This window comes from Rhinolophus sinicus, chromosome 11 (genome assembly GCF_057876585.1).
Source record: "Rhinolophus sinicus isolate RSI-liver-muscle chromosome 11, RSI-T2T, whole genome shotgun sequence".
NCBI lineage: Eukaryota > Metazoa > Chordata > Mammalia > Chiroptera > Rhinolophidae > Rhinolophus > Rhinolophus sinicus.
In genome coordinates this window covers 9,887,713-9,905,557 of record NC_142511.1, presented here as the reverse complement: position 1 = coordinate 9,905,557, position 17,845 = coordinate 9,887,713, and the positions used below count along the sequence as shown (strand labels likewise).

Here is a 17,845-nt window from a genome sequence, read left to right as displayed (position 1 = left end):
TCTTCCTCTACTTTTGAGACCCCTGGCAATGACTTTGATGGGTGTCTGAAAGGCAGGGAAAGGTGATGTTTGTGCAGGTTATTTTTTGCAGGTTGAGGATTAACTGTACGTAGTTATCCTCTACCTGTACCTATTAAAATTTTTTGTTCTGGATTTAACCTAATCTCCAATACTTTTATGGAAAGGGACAAAACTAAAGTCACTCATTCTATATTGAGGTAAATAACCTCTCCAGATTAACACGTAGGCCCTTTGTATGATTTGTATATGATTTTTCTGTAGTCAGGAAAAAGTCTAGTTTTCAAATTATCAGGATAAAATTTTATATGAGAAGACAAAATGTTTTTAATTCATGACAATTATTGCACATATAGTCAGACCTAAAGCTAAAGGACTGTCACACTACGAATAATTAACATTTTACCAGTTCAGAGTTAACAGGAGAGCAAACGGGCCCAGACTTTTCCCCCGAACTGTTGACACACCATTCCTGGGGCCAGAGACTATGAGAGACTGGCTAACTTACTGCTTTGTTGGGGGTATAGGTGGAAAGAGGGGTGACAGCGAAAAATAGAAAGTAGGTATCTTCCCAGTACTACCCTTTGTACCAGGAGTTGTCCTAGGAACAGACCACAGGTTGAAGGTAAAAGCAAAAATCAAAAAATAGCCTCCAATGTTGGGGATATTGAGAACTGCTTGAGGGCAAATTATAGCACTAATTAGAGATAAGAAAAATGAAGACTTAAATGCTTTCTCCTGTAGGATAAAGGAGATTATTTTCATCATAGAAAATCCAACAAGTGTCCAAAAAATAGACAAAATTCCATGATTGGAGAGATTATTTCTGTTTTGTCCTATTATATACAATGACACACTGAACATCTTTGTGCATTAATTTTTTTTCTGTATTTAGGATTATTTCCTCAGATGAGATTCTCAAGAGTAGAATTATTAGATCAAAGTATATGCCTGTTTTTAAGGCATATCCATACATACCCTTGAGTTATTTTCTGAAAGGGTTTTCATCTGTCTGTCTACCCACAAGTAGTATCTGTAAAACTAACTACTTTGCCCCTTCTGATCAGCACTGTATTGTTTTCAAAAATCTTTGCTATTTTTATAAGTAAAAATTGTATTTCATGTTAGTATGCTAGTCTATAATTGTTAACCATTTGGTTTTCTTTTTTGTGAGTTGTCTGAATAAGATAGATACATAGTTAAATGTATGTGCTCCTATGAGAAGTACAAACTAGTAGATCCACACTAAATTTATTGATACTTTTCTAAAATATTTGTGACCCAAACAAGCTTTTTTTTTTTTTTTTCCACAAATACAACCTAAATAAAGGAAAATGAGAAAGCAATTCTCACCTTTATTTAGAGATTTTGAGGAACCTTTTACTGGCTTGATTTCTTCTTCTTCTCCTTTTTCTTCATCATCTTCTTTTTCTTCTTCTTTTTCTCTTTCTCCTTCATTTTCTTCTCTTCCTCCTCCTTCAGGAGTCTTTGCTCTAGATTTCATCGTTTCCTCCAGTTCTTTCTCCAGTTCTTTATTTCTTATAAGAGTATAATGAAATTTCTCATTGACGTCATCAAACTTCTCCTCTGCTATTCTGGCTCTACTTTCAACCTCTCTGATGTGGACAAAGTACAGGGAAACACAACAAAATGGAAAGGTTTGAAAAAGTCTTTCATACATAAAAACTCACCTAAAAAGGCAGTGGTATTCAATGAATTTATCTAATGGTGAAGGGTATGGATAAGGGAGGTAGCAACATCAATAATTAACCAAGAACTGGGGGCGCTGGGAGCTACTCTGGATGGTAATATCAGAGAACAAATCACATGCTATGATTTGAGAATACAACATATTTATCATTTCTTAGTGAAATCTGACTTTTGGGTATTTGAAATTCTCCATCAATATCCAAGAAACTCCTTTTCAGTAGTTAATGTTGGCTTCTCTTCATTGATGTGATCCAACAAAGTAAATCCAATCGTGTCCTTCCTTTTTTTTTTTTTTAATCCTGAGCACAAGATTTTTTTTTAAATCCTGAGCACAAGATTTTTTTTAAATCATGAGCACAAGATTTTTTTAAATCCAGAAACACACAGTCTTTCTTTTTTCATTCCCTTCTTTTCCAGTACCTGTTTAAACCAGATTTTACAATCGAGAAACCCAGTTTGCAGAAACTCATAGACACAGACAATAGTTTAGTGGTTACCAGAGGGTAACGGGGGTGGGGAGGTGGGAAATGAGGGTAAGGGGGTTCAAATATATGGTGATGGAAGGAGAATTGACTCTGGGTGGTGAACACACAATGGGATTTATAGATGATGTAATACAGAATTGTATACCTGAAATCTATGTAATTTTACTAACAATTGTCACCCCAATAAATTTAAAAAATAAATTTAAAAAAAGAAAAGAAAGAAATCCAGTTTGAGATGCACTTCTTAATTACTACAGCACATTATATATCTATATGGCTATGGTTCTCTCTCGACATTCTCGGCCATCTTAACTATATTGCCCCTCCTACTTTTGGGGTTAGGTAACATTCTTCCTTGCACACAGTAGTTTCTCCCTGTTCCATTTATTTCTATAGTTCATCCCTTAGAAACATACTGAACTGGATCACTCTTAACACTGCACTCCACCCCACATATTATACATATATACTTTGACTTCCTCCATCTCCACTGTGGGTAAGGACAAACATTCCTACTAGAGCAGAGTAGTTCTCTGACTGTAGCAGAAAATTTGGAGATACCTATCTCACTAGTGAGAATAAAGGAAGCAAGAGAACCAAAGGTCAGCCAAGAAGTGTGAATGTCTCAGCCAAACCTCCTGGCCACAACCTTTGTCTTCTTGCTGTCATGGTGGTGCCTCATACTTACATTAACTTCTCCTGCATGTGTTCGATGACAGCCATTGCTTCCAGATACTTTGGGGCCAATTCACCCTGATTAGCTGATTCTCTCTAACAAAGGAAATACAAGCTATGAGTGAACCGGAAGTCCCCACAGTGAATACTCAACTTCAGGATGTTCTGGACCAAGGCTTCCAGAATATTTATTTCTACTATCCATTGGTATATAGTAGGTGACTAAGGCCACTCTTGACACCAAAACAGAATAGGGATTGCCTATAGCCAAGTAACATACCAGCTTCCAAATTATTCATGCTATAGTTGGACATGAGTAGATTTGATTAGAGTTACTGTAAAGAAGAAGCAGGGGAAGCAGTAGCAACAAAAAGAAATAGGGAAAGAAGGTTGAAAAAAATAAAGAGAAGGGTAAACATGTTTCCCTAATAAAATTAAAGATCAAGGAAATTATCTATATTGATCTTATTAATAATTTACTTCACTAAGCATATAACGTTGCAAAATCCAGTAAGATTTTTCAGTTCCGTAGGGAATTTCATAAATATCAAGGCAGTGAAAATATGAAAGAAAAAAAAAAAGACCTCTATCATGGTCCTAGAACTTTCTCTGGAGGAATTTTAAATGTTTTCCTGCTGAGTTTCCATAGCCACTGTCTAAAGTTTTCCAATTGCCCAATAATTCTTGTAGTTGGAGATTATGTGCTCAATAGAATCTGTTGAATTCATATATTTAAAAATTGGTCAAATATTGACCAAGGTATTGTTAAATTAAGTAAAGAGATAAGATGCTGATTTTAAAATGAGGTTTACAGAAGAGAATGAGAAGTGTTTGTTGTTGTGCTGTTGGAATGAGAGTTTTCCAGGGATGATACTGGGAGAAAAAAAAAAATTAGGAAAATATATTACTTAGAAGCCCCTGGTCCTCTTGAAGGGGATCAAAGTTATGTTATTTCCATATCATTTTTACATAATGTTAAATTTCCTAGATTTTTCTCTAGTTTTGAAGTTCCTATTTGAGTTTCAGATACATACCCAGGAAGAAAATATATCTGTTCCAAACAGAGGTTTAGAATGAATATTTTCATCTTCTCCAATGAATCGAACGAGTTTTTCCTTCTCTGTAGATGTTGAAGGTTTCTAGGGCACAGAAATACCAAGGACCTGTTAGCGGGCTGGTGTATGGTACAGCGGCATGACAAGTTGCCTGGTGCCATGTCTGAAGCTTTCATTTTCCATTTGCTTTAATCATTGAAGACTTACAGCAAATACTGTGTGACAAATTAGTGTGGATGGGGAAGTAGGGACAAGGGGAGATAACTTTGAGAAAAACAAGAGGATTTCTTCTAGACCTCAGGAACTCACACTACAGTAGGAGAGATAGGCAATAAAGTAATGATGGTATACATGACCACCGTTAGCATAGAGGTGTGTTTCAAGAGCTGTGTGCACCCAGAAAAGGGCCCTCCCTTCTGCCTAGACACTCAGGGAAATTTCTACAGAGAATATGATATTTGAAGGCTAACTAGGAGCTTGTAAAATAGAGAGGAAAGGGCCTGATCCAAGTCCCAGGAGGAGGAAAGGAGGCAATGCATTACAGATTTAAAAGGTATGACAGAATTTAGTGACCAAATAATGTTTTCCACTTATTTTGTGCCTTCTGTATGCCAAGCACTGTACCAGAAATAAAACAGAAAATGCTGGTCAAAGAGGCTTAGGTGTTGTATACTATTCTTATTCAGTTGCCTTGCATATACAGTGAGTAGAGGACCTAGGTCAGAGCGTGGGGCCATGCCAACATTTAAACTATTCTCAGAAAAGAAACATCAGGGATGTAAATTAAGACAGTATGGAGCGTGTTAGGTGATCGCAATGAGTTCTGAAAGCCAAAGGCAGTAGAAGAGCATGGGCTCTTCTGCCAGATCTATCCGGCAGAATGTTAATTCTGCTACTTATAGTTATACGATATTGGGTAACTTTTCTGATCTTCAGTTTTCTTATCTCTAAATCTTGAAGTTGTGTTGTGTAGACAAGAGATAACATGCAAAGCATAGAGCTCATGGTAGCACTCATTTATTGGTAGTTTTCACTGTATTTTTGTTATTATTACAAGGGCTCCAGGAAGGGATTTTATTACTACTAATGCCCCAGCAGGTGTGAAGACAAGGTAAGGAAAACAAAGATGTGGAAATGGGCCTGGGAGCAAGGGAAAGGCAGCTTAGAACAGGCGTGGAAAACATGGGAACGTAGAGTTTACACTACTATAATATTTGAAAAATCTGGTAATGAAGGGATATAGAAACAGCACCAGGGTGAGAGGTTGTTTACAGTTAATAGGAGTACAGTTATGAATGAGTTTAATGAAAAAACGGCTGGATTTAGAAAGGAAAAAGGACACCCTTTCCTTGGAAAATTAAGAGATAAGTGTGTCTTCAGATGTGGTTACATATGTATGAAGAAAGGCATTTTGTTGAAGTTGAAGAGTTTACTCCAGATGAACTACTTCTATTTTCAATAGCCTATATATAAATTCTTTAAAAATATAAAGGGAAATAAAAAATAATACTAAATAATCTTACTTCTGCTTTCTCTTCTTCCTGTTTCTTCTCAAGTTTCTCATCCTCCTTACTTTCTTCTTCGTCTTCTTTAACAGGTGTATCTATTTCAGGGTCAACTAATTCTTTCACAACGTCCTGTGACATAAAACAATATTATAATTACAGTTTAGTGTATGTAAATATTTTAGTACTATATTAGCAAATATTCGAAAATATTTAATGGGCATAATCCTGCAACTCAGCCCTGTGCTAATGATAAGGATACAAAGGTTAGTAAGACTGGGCCCTGCCCTTAAAAAGCTTACAATTTAATGATTTAATGGACAAGATAATGCTATGGATACATATAGTCACAGAATAGAAATACCTATTCTAGATCTGGTAGTGGATGGGGTGAAAAGGAAGGAGGGGCAGGAAGGTTTCCTGAAGGAGGTAATGAGTTTTTTCTTGAAGGGAGAGTAAGAGAAAAAAGATAACACAAGGGAGAGGATACTGTACTCACATGATTGGCTCTGAGAACAGAATTACTATACTTCAACAGGACAGAAACTTTATCCTGAAAGCAATGAGATAGCAATACCGTGTTTCCCCGAAAATAAAACCTAGCTGGACAATCGGCTCTAATGCGTCTTTTGGAGCAAAAATTAATATAAGAACCGGTCTTACTTTATTATAATACAAGACTAGGTCTTTATAATATAATGTGATGTGATGTGATGTGATGTGATGTGATGTGATGTGATGTGATGTGATGTGATATAATAATATAATATAATACCGGGTCTTATATTAATTTTTGCTCCAAAAGACGCATTAGAGCTGATTGTCCATCTAGGTCTTATTTTCTGGGAAACAGGGTAAATTGATAGATCTGTTTTACATTTTAAACAATCACTCTAGCAACAGAAGAGTAGATTTAAAGAGGAGGAAGGAAGGGAGAGTGGAAGGGAAGGAGAGAGAGAGAGAGAGGAAAAGGGGAAGAAGAAAAACAAGAGGAGAAAATAAACAACATAGGGTTGCAGGAATGAAGAGGATGCGGATTCAAGAGCTATTTAGGCGATAACTCTCAGTGATTGATTGGATGGATATGGGTGGCTAGGGAAAGAGAGCATCTGGAATGACACTTGGTTTATGGTTTAGGGTATTACATACATGATAATGCCGTTCACAGATGATAAACCAAGTTGAACAAGGAGGTTGGGGAAGACAGATGAGTTCAGATTAGGCTGTATGAATTTGAGGTGCCACTAAGATATCCAAGGGGAAATATCCTGTAAGTAGCAGGATATATGGATCTAAAGTTTAGATGGAGGGATTTGGGCTAAAGATAGAGATTTAATAGTTACATGTATTTAGTTAAAGGAAAGAAAATGAATTACATCACCAAATAAGAACTTGTTAACTAGAGGATAAGACCATAGAACAGGAACCTAGTCACATAAGGTGCTAGACAAGAAAAAGAAACCTGCAAAGGAGGCCTCAGAAGCATGAAAAGGCCTCAGGAAAGTTAAAAGAGAAGACACAAGGAGGCAACAGTGTTGAATACCTCAAAGAAGTATACACAAATACTGCCTAAAGACTATCCTTCAGATGTTTACTATGGCAATGTTTATAAAACAAAAGCTAGAAATAAGCTCAATGCCCACAGTAGGAAAATGTGTAGATAAATTATGGTATAATACATACAACAAAATACTTAAAGCAATTTTAAATTATGCTGTAGAAATATGCACATGGTGTGGAAAAATATTCACAATATATTAGGATTTTTTCCAAAATGAAAATACTTTTTTTTCTGATAACACATTATTGCTGTAAATAGTTGAACAATACAGAGAAATTAAGCATCTCAACTCTCAGAGGTAACAACATCTATCAGTGTGCTGAATATTTTTCTAGATTGCTTTATACATAAACATTTTAATATAAATGAGATTATTGTTACATTCTATAATCTGCTATTCTCAATTATATATCATAGATGATTTTTATTCCACTACATAAACATCTACTTTATCTGCACAGAATTCCATTATATACATGTACCATAATTTGTTAAACTAATTCTCTATTGATCAACATTTATATTGTTTCGAAGATTTTGCTATTATAAATAATGCTATAATTAATATCCTTATACAGATATAGCATATATTAGAATCATCAGATAGACTACAAAGTTATAGTGAACCTGTTTAAAGAAATAAGAGATTGAAAATATGAGCAAAGAGGGAAAAATTACAAAAATGATCAGACTTGAAAAATAACTAAACAGAACTTCAACAACTAAATTTTAAAACTAAACAGAAAGGTATACTAGCAGGTTAAACTTAGCTGTACAGCAAATTAGTGAACTGGAAGGTATTAGTGAACCACCAGAAGAAATTATCAAGGATGATAGAGAGGCAAAGAGACAGAAAACATGAAAAGATAAGAGACATGGGGGACAGATTCTAATATACATTCATTCAGAGTTCCAGAATGAAAAAACAGAGTGAATATAATAGAGACAATATTTGAAGTGATGATGACAGAATTTTCTAGGTCTAATTAAACATACCAAGCCAAAGATTCAGGAAACCAAGAGAATCTCAAGCAAAATTTAAAAAGAAAAAAAAATCCACATCTACATGCATCAGAGTGAAACTGCAAAATGCTGAAGACAAAGAAAAAGATATTAAAAGTAGCCAGAGAGAAGAGATGGATTAACTTCAAAAGAACTGATAGCTAAATTCTCAATTGTCATTTTGGTAACGATGAAATTCAGAAAACAGTGGAAACAGTGTCATCAATACGCTGAGAGAAAATATCATCCTAGGATTATATACCCAGTAAAAAATTTTTAAAAAGAAGGGTAAAATAAAGACATTTTCAGACAAACAAAAATTGAGTTTGCCTCCACAAAGTAGATCCTCATTAAAGAAAATTCTAAAGGTTAAGGCAGAAGGAAAGTGACCCCAGGTGGAAGCTCTGAGATATCTAGAGGAACAATAAAGAAACAATAAATCAACTCCAATGCCAACACATTTCGTACTAAGGGCATTCCTGCTAAAGTCAGAAACAAGAAAAGAATGCTTGCTACCTCCACTACTATTTACCATTGAACTGAAAGAATTATTCAATGCAATTAGATATTTAAAAATCAATTAGAGGCATCATAATTGGGGGGAAAAAAGGTAAAACTACCTCTATTTGTAGATGACTTGATTAAATATCTAGAGACCCCAAAAGAATCAACTAATAGTATAGTAAAAACAATAACACAGCATATAAAATTATACCAAAATCAATAAAATATATACAAATAGTTACCAGTTAGAAGATATAATGGAAAAGAAGAACCCATTTAAAATAGCAAAAAATAAAATACTCAGACCTTACAAAATACCTTACAAAAATATGCAAAATGAGCAAACTATAAAACATTATTGAAAAGCATAAAAGTAGACATCCTATATCCTATATTCTTGGGTAGGACAACTCAACATCAAAAACATGTCTATGCTCTCTAAGTTAATATATAAATTTAATATTATCCCTGTTTTTAACAAAAATCATAGTTTTAGAGCTAGATTACAAAGTTATATAGAAGAATAAATAAGCAAGAACAAGATGAAACACCTGAAAAAGATGAGTGAGAACAGGCCCTACCAGATGAAAATGGATAAAGCCTCAATAATTAAAACATTGTGGTAATCACCCATGAAGAGGCAATGTATCAATATAAAATATTAGAAAATCCAGAAGTAGACTTAGTTGAATATGGCTATTTTCAAGTGTTGGAAATATTATAATGTGCAGACAAATATAAACAAAGCCTGTTCGTATCAACCCAAAAGACTGAGCTAGGACCAGTAGGTAGAGGAGCTACAAGTAGACATATTTCACTTATTCCAATAGTTCTTCTAATAGTCACTGCTCACCAAAAATAAATGGGCTATCTCTGAAAGGAGTTGTCACTTGATATTCACAGTCATAATGACCAAGTATGGGGGTTTATACTAAGATTCATGCACCAGATGGTTGGTTGAATTCAATCACCTTTAAAATCCTTTCTGTCTTTAAGTCTTTATGATTCTGTATAGTTCCTGAATTTTTTCCTAGATCTGATGTGTAGCCAAGATCATGTCTGTGGAACTTCATTAAGTTTCTAAAACTATACAGTAACTTAAAGATTTATAAGGGGGATCAAATATATGGTGATGGAAGGAGAACTGACTCTGGGTGGTGAACACACAATGGGATTTATAGATGATGTAATACAGAATTGTACACCTGAAATCTATGTAATTTACTAACAATTGTCACCCCAATAAATTTTAAAAATGAATTAAAAAAAATAAAAAATAAATAAAAATACAAAAAAAAAAAAGATTTATAATGCTTATGAATTTGTTTAGTGGTTAATTCAAAATAATTCTGACCAAGATCTGGGCAGCAAAGAAAAATAATTAGCATCTGTTAAAGGTGTGTGACTTAGAAAGGTGGTGTTTCTTCAGTGTTTAAATGTAAAATAAAAGTCCCACAAATGTGTAGACAGAACCTTGCCCCTCAGATCCAGGAGCAGTGACATATATGCCATCAGATCATACCTGTATAGTTACTTTATAGCTCTGATAGCAATGCTGACTTCTTCAGAATTTACTGGAGGTGAAGTCCCTCAGAAACTAAATAAAAGTAAACATTTGTGACTGCCATTAAGTACATAATATTAATTGATTTGGGATCCTGGGTAAACAGGTGGTAGTTAAAACCACCACAGGATTAACACAGTAACATGTAGGGTGTAGAATGAGAAGTGAAAACAAGCCAGGGACAGAACAGTAACATTTAAGAGGCAGGAAGGTGGAAGACTAAAAGGAGAGTGACAAAGGAGTAAAGAAGTGGGAGTAAAGCCACGAAGTTTTGTCTCCTGAGGAGAAATTTTAAAAGGAGTGAATGGTTAACAGCATCAAATGCTACAGAGAAGTCAAGTTAAACTTGGAATTGGGGTTTCTTGGATCGGGCAATAAGGACTCACTGGTGACCTGATAGGAGTTTCAGAAGTCTAAGAAAAGTGATTATGATAGGAAAGAGAGAAAGTAGTAAAGGGACAATATCAAGGGACATATTTTTTAGGATGAGAGAAATGACCATGTTTATAGATGGTTTCTATGTTGATAAAATGGACCACTTGAGAGGAAGACATTAAAGGTACAAAAGGGAGAGGACAACGAGCTGGGATTAAGTGCTCAAAGGAAGAAAGGTTGGATGGAAAGACCGAGACTGCAGGGGAGGCGGAAGGGTGCGTGCAGAAGCAGGCAAGTCTGAGCGCATGCCTCAGAAGTGACAGAACGCTCCCCTCTGAAAGCCATCCTTTCCTTTGTGAAGGAGGAGGCACAATCATCTACCAAGAAAGTGAGGAGAGATGTTTGAGTGGATGATTCTCTCCCTTAGAAAGGAGAAGAGCTGCCAATGCTCTTGGTCTGAGCCAGAACTCTCTTCGGTAGAGCAACTGGATCAGGATTCAGAACATGGATTGGGAAAAGCCGCTGAACGCTTATCTACTGAAATACAGGAAGAACCTAAACAATGAGCAGTGCTAACACATGGCAAATACCTCTTCTTCTAATAGCTGCTCTTTTTCTTCATGTGTCAATAACTTTATTTTCCTGCCTTTGATCCCAGAAAGGAGGTGAGAGCATGTGGTGATCCACTCGTAACATTCTCTCTGAGAAGAAATAAAAGATTACTAAGCAGAAAAAATCAGATTACACCAACACATTTATTCACGCATTCTTATTGGGGAGCAGCTAAATACAATTCCTCTAAATATAATCCCATTCACTTAACCTTGTATCACTTTACTTCAAAGATTTGCGCAGAAGTGATGTTGTATGACTATAAACCTAAAATGCTACCGTTGCTCACCGACATGGTTGCTATGGGACAAGGAGTGGTGAAATGCTATAAAATCAGACATGGAAAGTTTCTTGGGTTTACTATGGACAAATGGTCTCCCCCAACAAATGTTATGCAACTGACTAGGCCAACTGTGATTGCTTAACAACAATAAACATAGCAAACACTAACACGGCATTTAATTATATGCCAGACTGTTCTAAGTACTGTGCATATATTATTAACGCACTTGATCCTCAATATGAGATATGTACTATTAATTTTAAGGCATAATTAAAATAACATATTAATTTCTGGTATACAACATAATTATTTGATATTTATGTGATGAAATCTAAAAAGTCTGCTCATAACAAACCAAAAGTAAAGGGAAGACAGAGTTATTACCTTCATCTTATCCAGATCATAAAGTTCCTTAGCAGGATTTTTTCCTAAGTTACTGGCTATACTCAGAGCCATAGCTGTTACCATCCCTTTGCAACAACTGGAAAAAAAGAAGCACACACACACACACACACACACACACACACCATATAGCATGACCTATTATTGTTGTTTCCTCTAAGTATTTTAAATCCAGATATAATTGAAGTTTCCCATAATTGAGCTACTGACTCACCAAAGAATATCATTTGTCACTTTCTGAGTTTCTGACCCTTGCCCTCCATTCCTCTCACTTTTGACCACTGGTAACATTGAATGGAAATGTTACCACTGGTAACATTGAATGGAAATGAGGGGGGAAATTGGCTCGATTATAAAAGCTACTTCCCAGATTTGAAGTAATCAGTGAGAGTATGCTTACTAGTAAATATATCACACTTTTCCAGACTTCATCTTTATTTGGTGGGCATCCTCTAGCTTTACAGATACAAGGGTTTTTTTCAGTTTTTGTTTTTTAAAGAGATGTTCTGGTTGGTGTTTACTGAGACATATAAAAGCATATATCCAGCTTTGCATGGAATTACACAGGATAGTACAAGTTTCTTCGTAACTGTCCCCAGTATGTGCAAAAGTGCAAGATATATCTTACTTATACAAGCAAGTGGGTCTTTGCTTTTTTTTCTCTAATTCTTACTCCCACATGTGTACATACTTTCCACCTTGCCTGTGCTAACATTGTTCTCAAAAAAATTCTAAAGCCATTGGGAAAACACCAAATCTCATATTCCAACTGGGCAGTGCTGAAACTAGTTTAAAAACTGAACTAGTCATATTCCTCTCAAGGTTTTAAAACAACCCCTTATTGCTGCTATTTAAGTGCCCTTCTCTACTCTACTTGATGTCCCATTTAATCTTCAAAAGAGCAGTAATAAAATGATCAGATGGTTTTACCTGCTCAAATACCTGGAGTATTGGGACAACTTTTTTGCCAGTACAATTGCATCTAGCTCTAACTTTGCAACTCCTGTATCATGTTCCTCAGCACTTTCTTCCTCCTCCAACTTTGGGAGTGTGTCTTGGTCAGTAAAATCAGGTATCATTAAAATCAGCAAATTTACCATCCACCTGATCATAGATATATGTAATTCATCCACCTGTTGAAAAAATGATTATAATACACATTCCCCATGTTAAATAAATCAAACAGTAAAAACGACACCAAATTTAAAAATAGAAATGATCATTCATACCTGTGTCCAATTTTCAACAATACGATCTTTCCTAATGAAATCAAATCACTACTCAGCTAGTACAACTGTATTTTCTTTTGCTCATTATACTACATTAAACTACCTTCTTCCTCTTATTTAGTTTGGTCAAGGGAATTAAAGCCGCAGTTCCCAAATTGTACACCAAGGAATTTCAGGGCACCACAGGGAACTCTCAAGAATGCCATGGGATTTTTAAATTCTTGAGAAATATAACAATGATATGCAACACCAGCATGAACTTGGCATAGTTCACAGTTTCAACATTAGATGCACTATATCACTTTCAATGACATCAGACCTTTGCAAAGCTGGTTTTATTGGTGGTTGATAAAAACAAGTACTGTGTGAAAATCAAAGCGGAACAGGAAATGAGGGTGGCAACCTGCAATCTGATTTCAAAATTAGAGAAGTTGTACAATGTCCAAGTACATACATCCCATTAGTAAGTAATTTTGATTAAATGAGAATAAAAGGTTTTTTTCTTTCACTGTGTGTATGTAAAAATTTAAATTGATACATTAAATTTTACAAAGTTTTTTTGAGCAAACAACAGTTCTAACTGGGTACTACCAAAACTGAAAACGGTTAGGGGTGCAGGCTAAGTCAGAGATTTTTATAGATAAGATGCTTGAAGCAAAGAAATTATTTAATTGCCTGTAACTTAAATGTTTGCCTTATTTAGAAAAATGCAGTTATTTGACTGTTATGATCGTTGTGCTTGGGTTTTGTTTTCTTAGGTTCAAGTACATTGACTTTGGCTTTGGTTTGTTTATATAGACTACCAAAGGCAGTGGAGGTACTTAGTGCAACGGCCTCCTTGTTTTAACTATTTTAACATGTATTCCATTCCCAAACAGTTACTAAGTTGTCAGGACATAAACATTTAGTAAATTGTTTGAACCTACCTACTTAAATAAACTGAACTGGGTGGTATTTCTTTTGGATGAGGAGCATGAAAACACTGGGACCCAAAGGGCACTGCAAACTGAGAAAGTCTGGGAACCTCAATATTAGGGCATTGAGGCTGGGTCCCAGAAATAAAATGCGATGTTTACGAAATGTAAACATCAAGCACACCATTCTCTTCAAATGCCCTACCCCCTTTAGCTGTGTGGTGAATTCTTAAATATTCTTCGAGGCTTAAATATGATCTACTCAGAAAACTTTTAAACTTCCACTGGCTTTAATTTGCTCCTTTTCCTGTCTCTTTGTACATTTCTCTGTTATAATTTTTTGCACACCTGTCTCCTCAATTAGCCTGCGAGTCTCTTTAAGGCATGGCCCATCATTTTATCCCTCAGTTCCACACATGGCATTTAGCAGGGAGTAAGTGCTTAATAAATGTTTGTTGAATGAATTAAAAAACTTGATAGTCTATCCAGTACTAAAACCTACACTTCCTGCCTCTAAAGGAAAAGTTAATGACCTAAAGCAATGTTGAAAAGTGCAACTTTTCCTGAGAAAGAGTTAAAAAGACTGCTATTCTCTTTCACAAGTCAAAGATATGTGTGCCCCTCCCCCATTGTACTATCTAAACTCATGCTGCTTCTTTAAATAAATTCCTAGGTGTTCTTTCATATACCAATAGCCTGGATTACATTGTCACTGAAAGAACTCATTTTTGATTACATAAAATATTAATCAATCATTGTACCATCCTTATACAATAAACAGAAATGTATGTTATCTTCATTTTGAAGTCATATTAAAGAGATTAAACAGTAGAATTATAATCCTGCAAGTTTCCTACACAGTTTAATTATATTATAATGTAGTGTTAAAATAGAGATATGTAAGAATTAGATAAAGGCTCTTTCTAAATAATCTTATGTTATAAAAATTGAATTTCATAATATAAAAAATTGAGTACATGATTCCATGGAGATAAATCCCCAATGGTAAACAGAGTATTTTGCCGAAGAAGGGGTTAACATAGCAGAACTATGAGATACCAGCAGTGCTGGAATGTTCCTCCTTCCTTCATTCAACAAATATTTATTAAGTCCCACTATGTGACAGGCACTCTGCTCTTCTTTTTAAAATTAATTTTGATTGTCTTCCAAATCATAGAAATTTCTCCCAACCCTGGATCCGTACTTTCAGTCTTAATATACTTGCTCCTCAATTCTTGGGGTCTATGTGTTTGCAACATGCTCGTAGACTGTGATATAATGCAATGCTTCCTAAGTCGTATTGCCATAAAACTGATGATCTCTGCCTTTCAAATTCCTAATTTAAGCAATATTAAAATGAATTAATTCATTTTACTAAACTTATAAGATCAAATATTTGTTATTAAGTTTACTTGTAATAAGATTTTTTCCTGTGTAAATTTAGATTATTATTAAGACCAGGAGGTGGGAGTAAATGTAGTAAACTAAGAAAGACATCCTTTGGAAATTATTTCATATTGTGCTGGTTAAGAAGTCCACAGGTTCAGTTCTTCAGAATTGCGGACCAATTCTATTTGTTCTAATTAATAATTACAGACCAATAGTATTGGGGCATCTTGTCTTTCTCCCCAGTAACATGTTTCTGTCGTCTCTGCAGCCAGTCAGAGGCACCAACATAAATCCTTAAAGTGGTCACATCCCAGGTTAATGTCAGTAAGGGAAAAAAATTCACTATACCGAGTAAAGACTAAAGATAACAATTAGAACTTTAAAAACTTTTGATCATCTCTGAAACTTCATTCCAGAGGCAAAGAAAACATGTTGCATTTAAAAATCCACTGATGTGCAGGAGACTTGGGAGGTCTGTCTGTGGCTTTTCCCTGAAATGCAGTGTGTGTGTGTGAGAGGCGCCCTGTAAATGATGGCTGGTAGACTCTGATTATGAATTTGGGCCCAATTAACCCCAAAGAGCCCTTTTTCGCAGGTATATTCCTTCTTGGGGTTACCAAGACCTAAACAGGATTCTCTTGGGCATTTTACTCATAGTATGGAAAGTCAAACCCTTCAGAAGATTTCTGTGATGCCTGAGGGTTCTGTCTTCAAAGAATAAAGCGCTGTGTACTTTCTAAAGTGCGTTCAGTTTATAGGTGACATCGCTATCCCACACACGTGGTCCCTGTTCTGCATCACATTGATTCAGATGTGAAATGTACTCCCTTCCTCAAAAGCAAGAAGATTCCCCCCACTTTCAGAAGGCGTGTACAGTAGCAGACTGCATGCAAATTTTGGAGGGGACAAACAGAGGGGGCAAAAGGAGGACCATACATCGTGCAGTTCATGTAACTTCATATGGAGCACTACGTTTCCTTGGTCTTAAATGTCCTTTAGCTACTGCATATGGGACTCTTCCCTGCCTGCTGTGCTCTATGTGGTCCCCAGCCTCACGGCATCTCACTGGCTCCACACTTGCCCCTTCCACCCTTTCAAAAAAGAAACAGAAAAAGGAAAAAAAAACTTTTTAAAAAAATTCATTGAAAACCACTTGAGTAATTATATTAAGTCCCCCTTTTGTCCTCCCAACCTTCTGCTTTAATTGCATAGGTAGAACCTGGTTTTTCCTGAAACAAAACTCCCAGCCAAGGCACAATTGACCTCACAAATCGCTACAAGTACATACATGGTGCTGAAGTTCAGAGTTACCATTGTTAATCTCATTGCCTATCTTCAAAAGCCATTGCTGAATCATGTTAAATATCTGTGCTTGGAGTACCCTGAAGGAAAAATTGAATAAAATAAAAATAAGTGACTTACTTAGAATATAAAAGTAACTACCAGCTAAATCGCGCGGACAACTGTTTGAGAACTCAGGGAAGGGTGGATGAAAGCCCTGAATTGTGTGGTATAATTGCTAACTCACTGACCTGGCCTTCCTACCGCCAAGAGCAAACGATGCACTTGGGACATGTAGCTCTTACCTGCAGTGTCAGTTCTCTATTGTAGTAACTCACATTCATACCCTTTGTATTCACTTCTAGACCAACGCGATAACAAAGTGAGAAGAATTAATTCTAAAGCTCTCAAGAGATCCACTTCCAGCATGACTGTGTGAGGAGCAAAGCTGACCTATTCCCCAGTGAAACTGGTGAGAATTATTTCTTAAAAAAACAAACAAACAAATAAACAACAAAAAACACACTGAAAGCCTACAGAAATAGTCCTAAGAACAAACAGTAACTTAAGCAACAGCTATTCAAGACAATCTATGCTGGTTCAATAAGCAAAGCAAGAGTCTATGGTATTTGAACCAACACTGCCCCACTCTTCCCTTCCCAGGTCAGTGAGACAGAAACTGCACTGGAGACCGCTGCAGTTAGGAACACAGGGCTCCCTCACCCTCCAGCTCCCAGGCAGATGGCCTTCTTCCTGGGAGGAACAGGGCTTCAAGGTTTCTTAGCTAACCCCAACTACCTGTTGTTGAGGCTAGGTACTGGGAAAACACAGTTGAGAAGTGGGGATTCTCTTCTTCTGCCCACCAGAGAGCTACGGGAACTTACGAGCCAGAATCCTTGTCTATGTACTGTGGAACAGTACCGATAATGTTTAACAACACATCCAACTGAGATGCCATTTCATTAATTTTTTCATCAAGTCCTTCCCATTCTTCAAGAAGCATTTCAGGAGACTCCAAGACACTTTCCAACTTGAAAGAACAGAAGTCAAGAGAACTAGTCAAAATTGAAAGAATTTTAGCAGTACCTAGAAAAGTAAGAAAAGCATTGATTTTTGGAAGTATCTGTAAGTCTGTTATTTCAATAATAAATTATAAAATACTAACGGGCAGGCGCATATCTCTTTTCATCTTTTTATTATCCTACAGCTTCTGCCTAGCAGAGAATCTTGTAAAGAGTAATTCCTAAATAAATGTTAAGTGAATAAACATCGTGTAATTGT

At 35.9% G+C, this 17,845-nt stretch overlaps 1 protein-coding gene across 1 annotated transcript in view; it reads right to left on the bottom strand.

The window, feature by feature from the left end:
- AXDND1 (axonemal dynein light chain domain containing 1) overlaps positions 1–17,845 on the bottom strand; it is a 54,293-nt gene that overhangs the window by 1,322 nt on the left and 35,126 nt on the right. The window contains exons 16-24 of the mRNA XM_074322234.2: positions 17,449–17,650; positions 16,572–16,665; positions 12,682–12,884; positions 11,734–11,830; positions 11,045–11,155; positions 5,467–5,580; positions 3,923–4,027; positions 2,902–2,984; positions 1,372–1,634 (exon numbers count right to left, since the gene is read on the bottom strand). Coding sequence (XP_074178335.2) covers positions 1,372–1,634; positions 2,902–2,984; positions 3,923–4,027; positions 5,467–5,580; positions 11,045–11,155; positions 11,734–11,830; positions 12,682–12,884; positions 16,572–16,665; positions 17,449–17,650 — 1,272 coding nt within the window. The remainder of the gene's footprint in view (positions 1–1,371; positions 1,635–2,901; positions 2,985–3,922; positions 4,028–5,466; positions 5,581–11,044; positions 11,156–11,733; positions 11,831–12,681; positions 12,885–16,571; positions 16,666–17,448; positions 17,651–17,845) is intronic.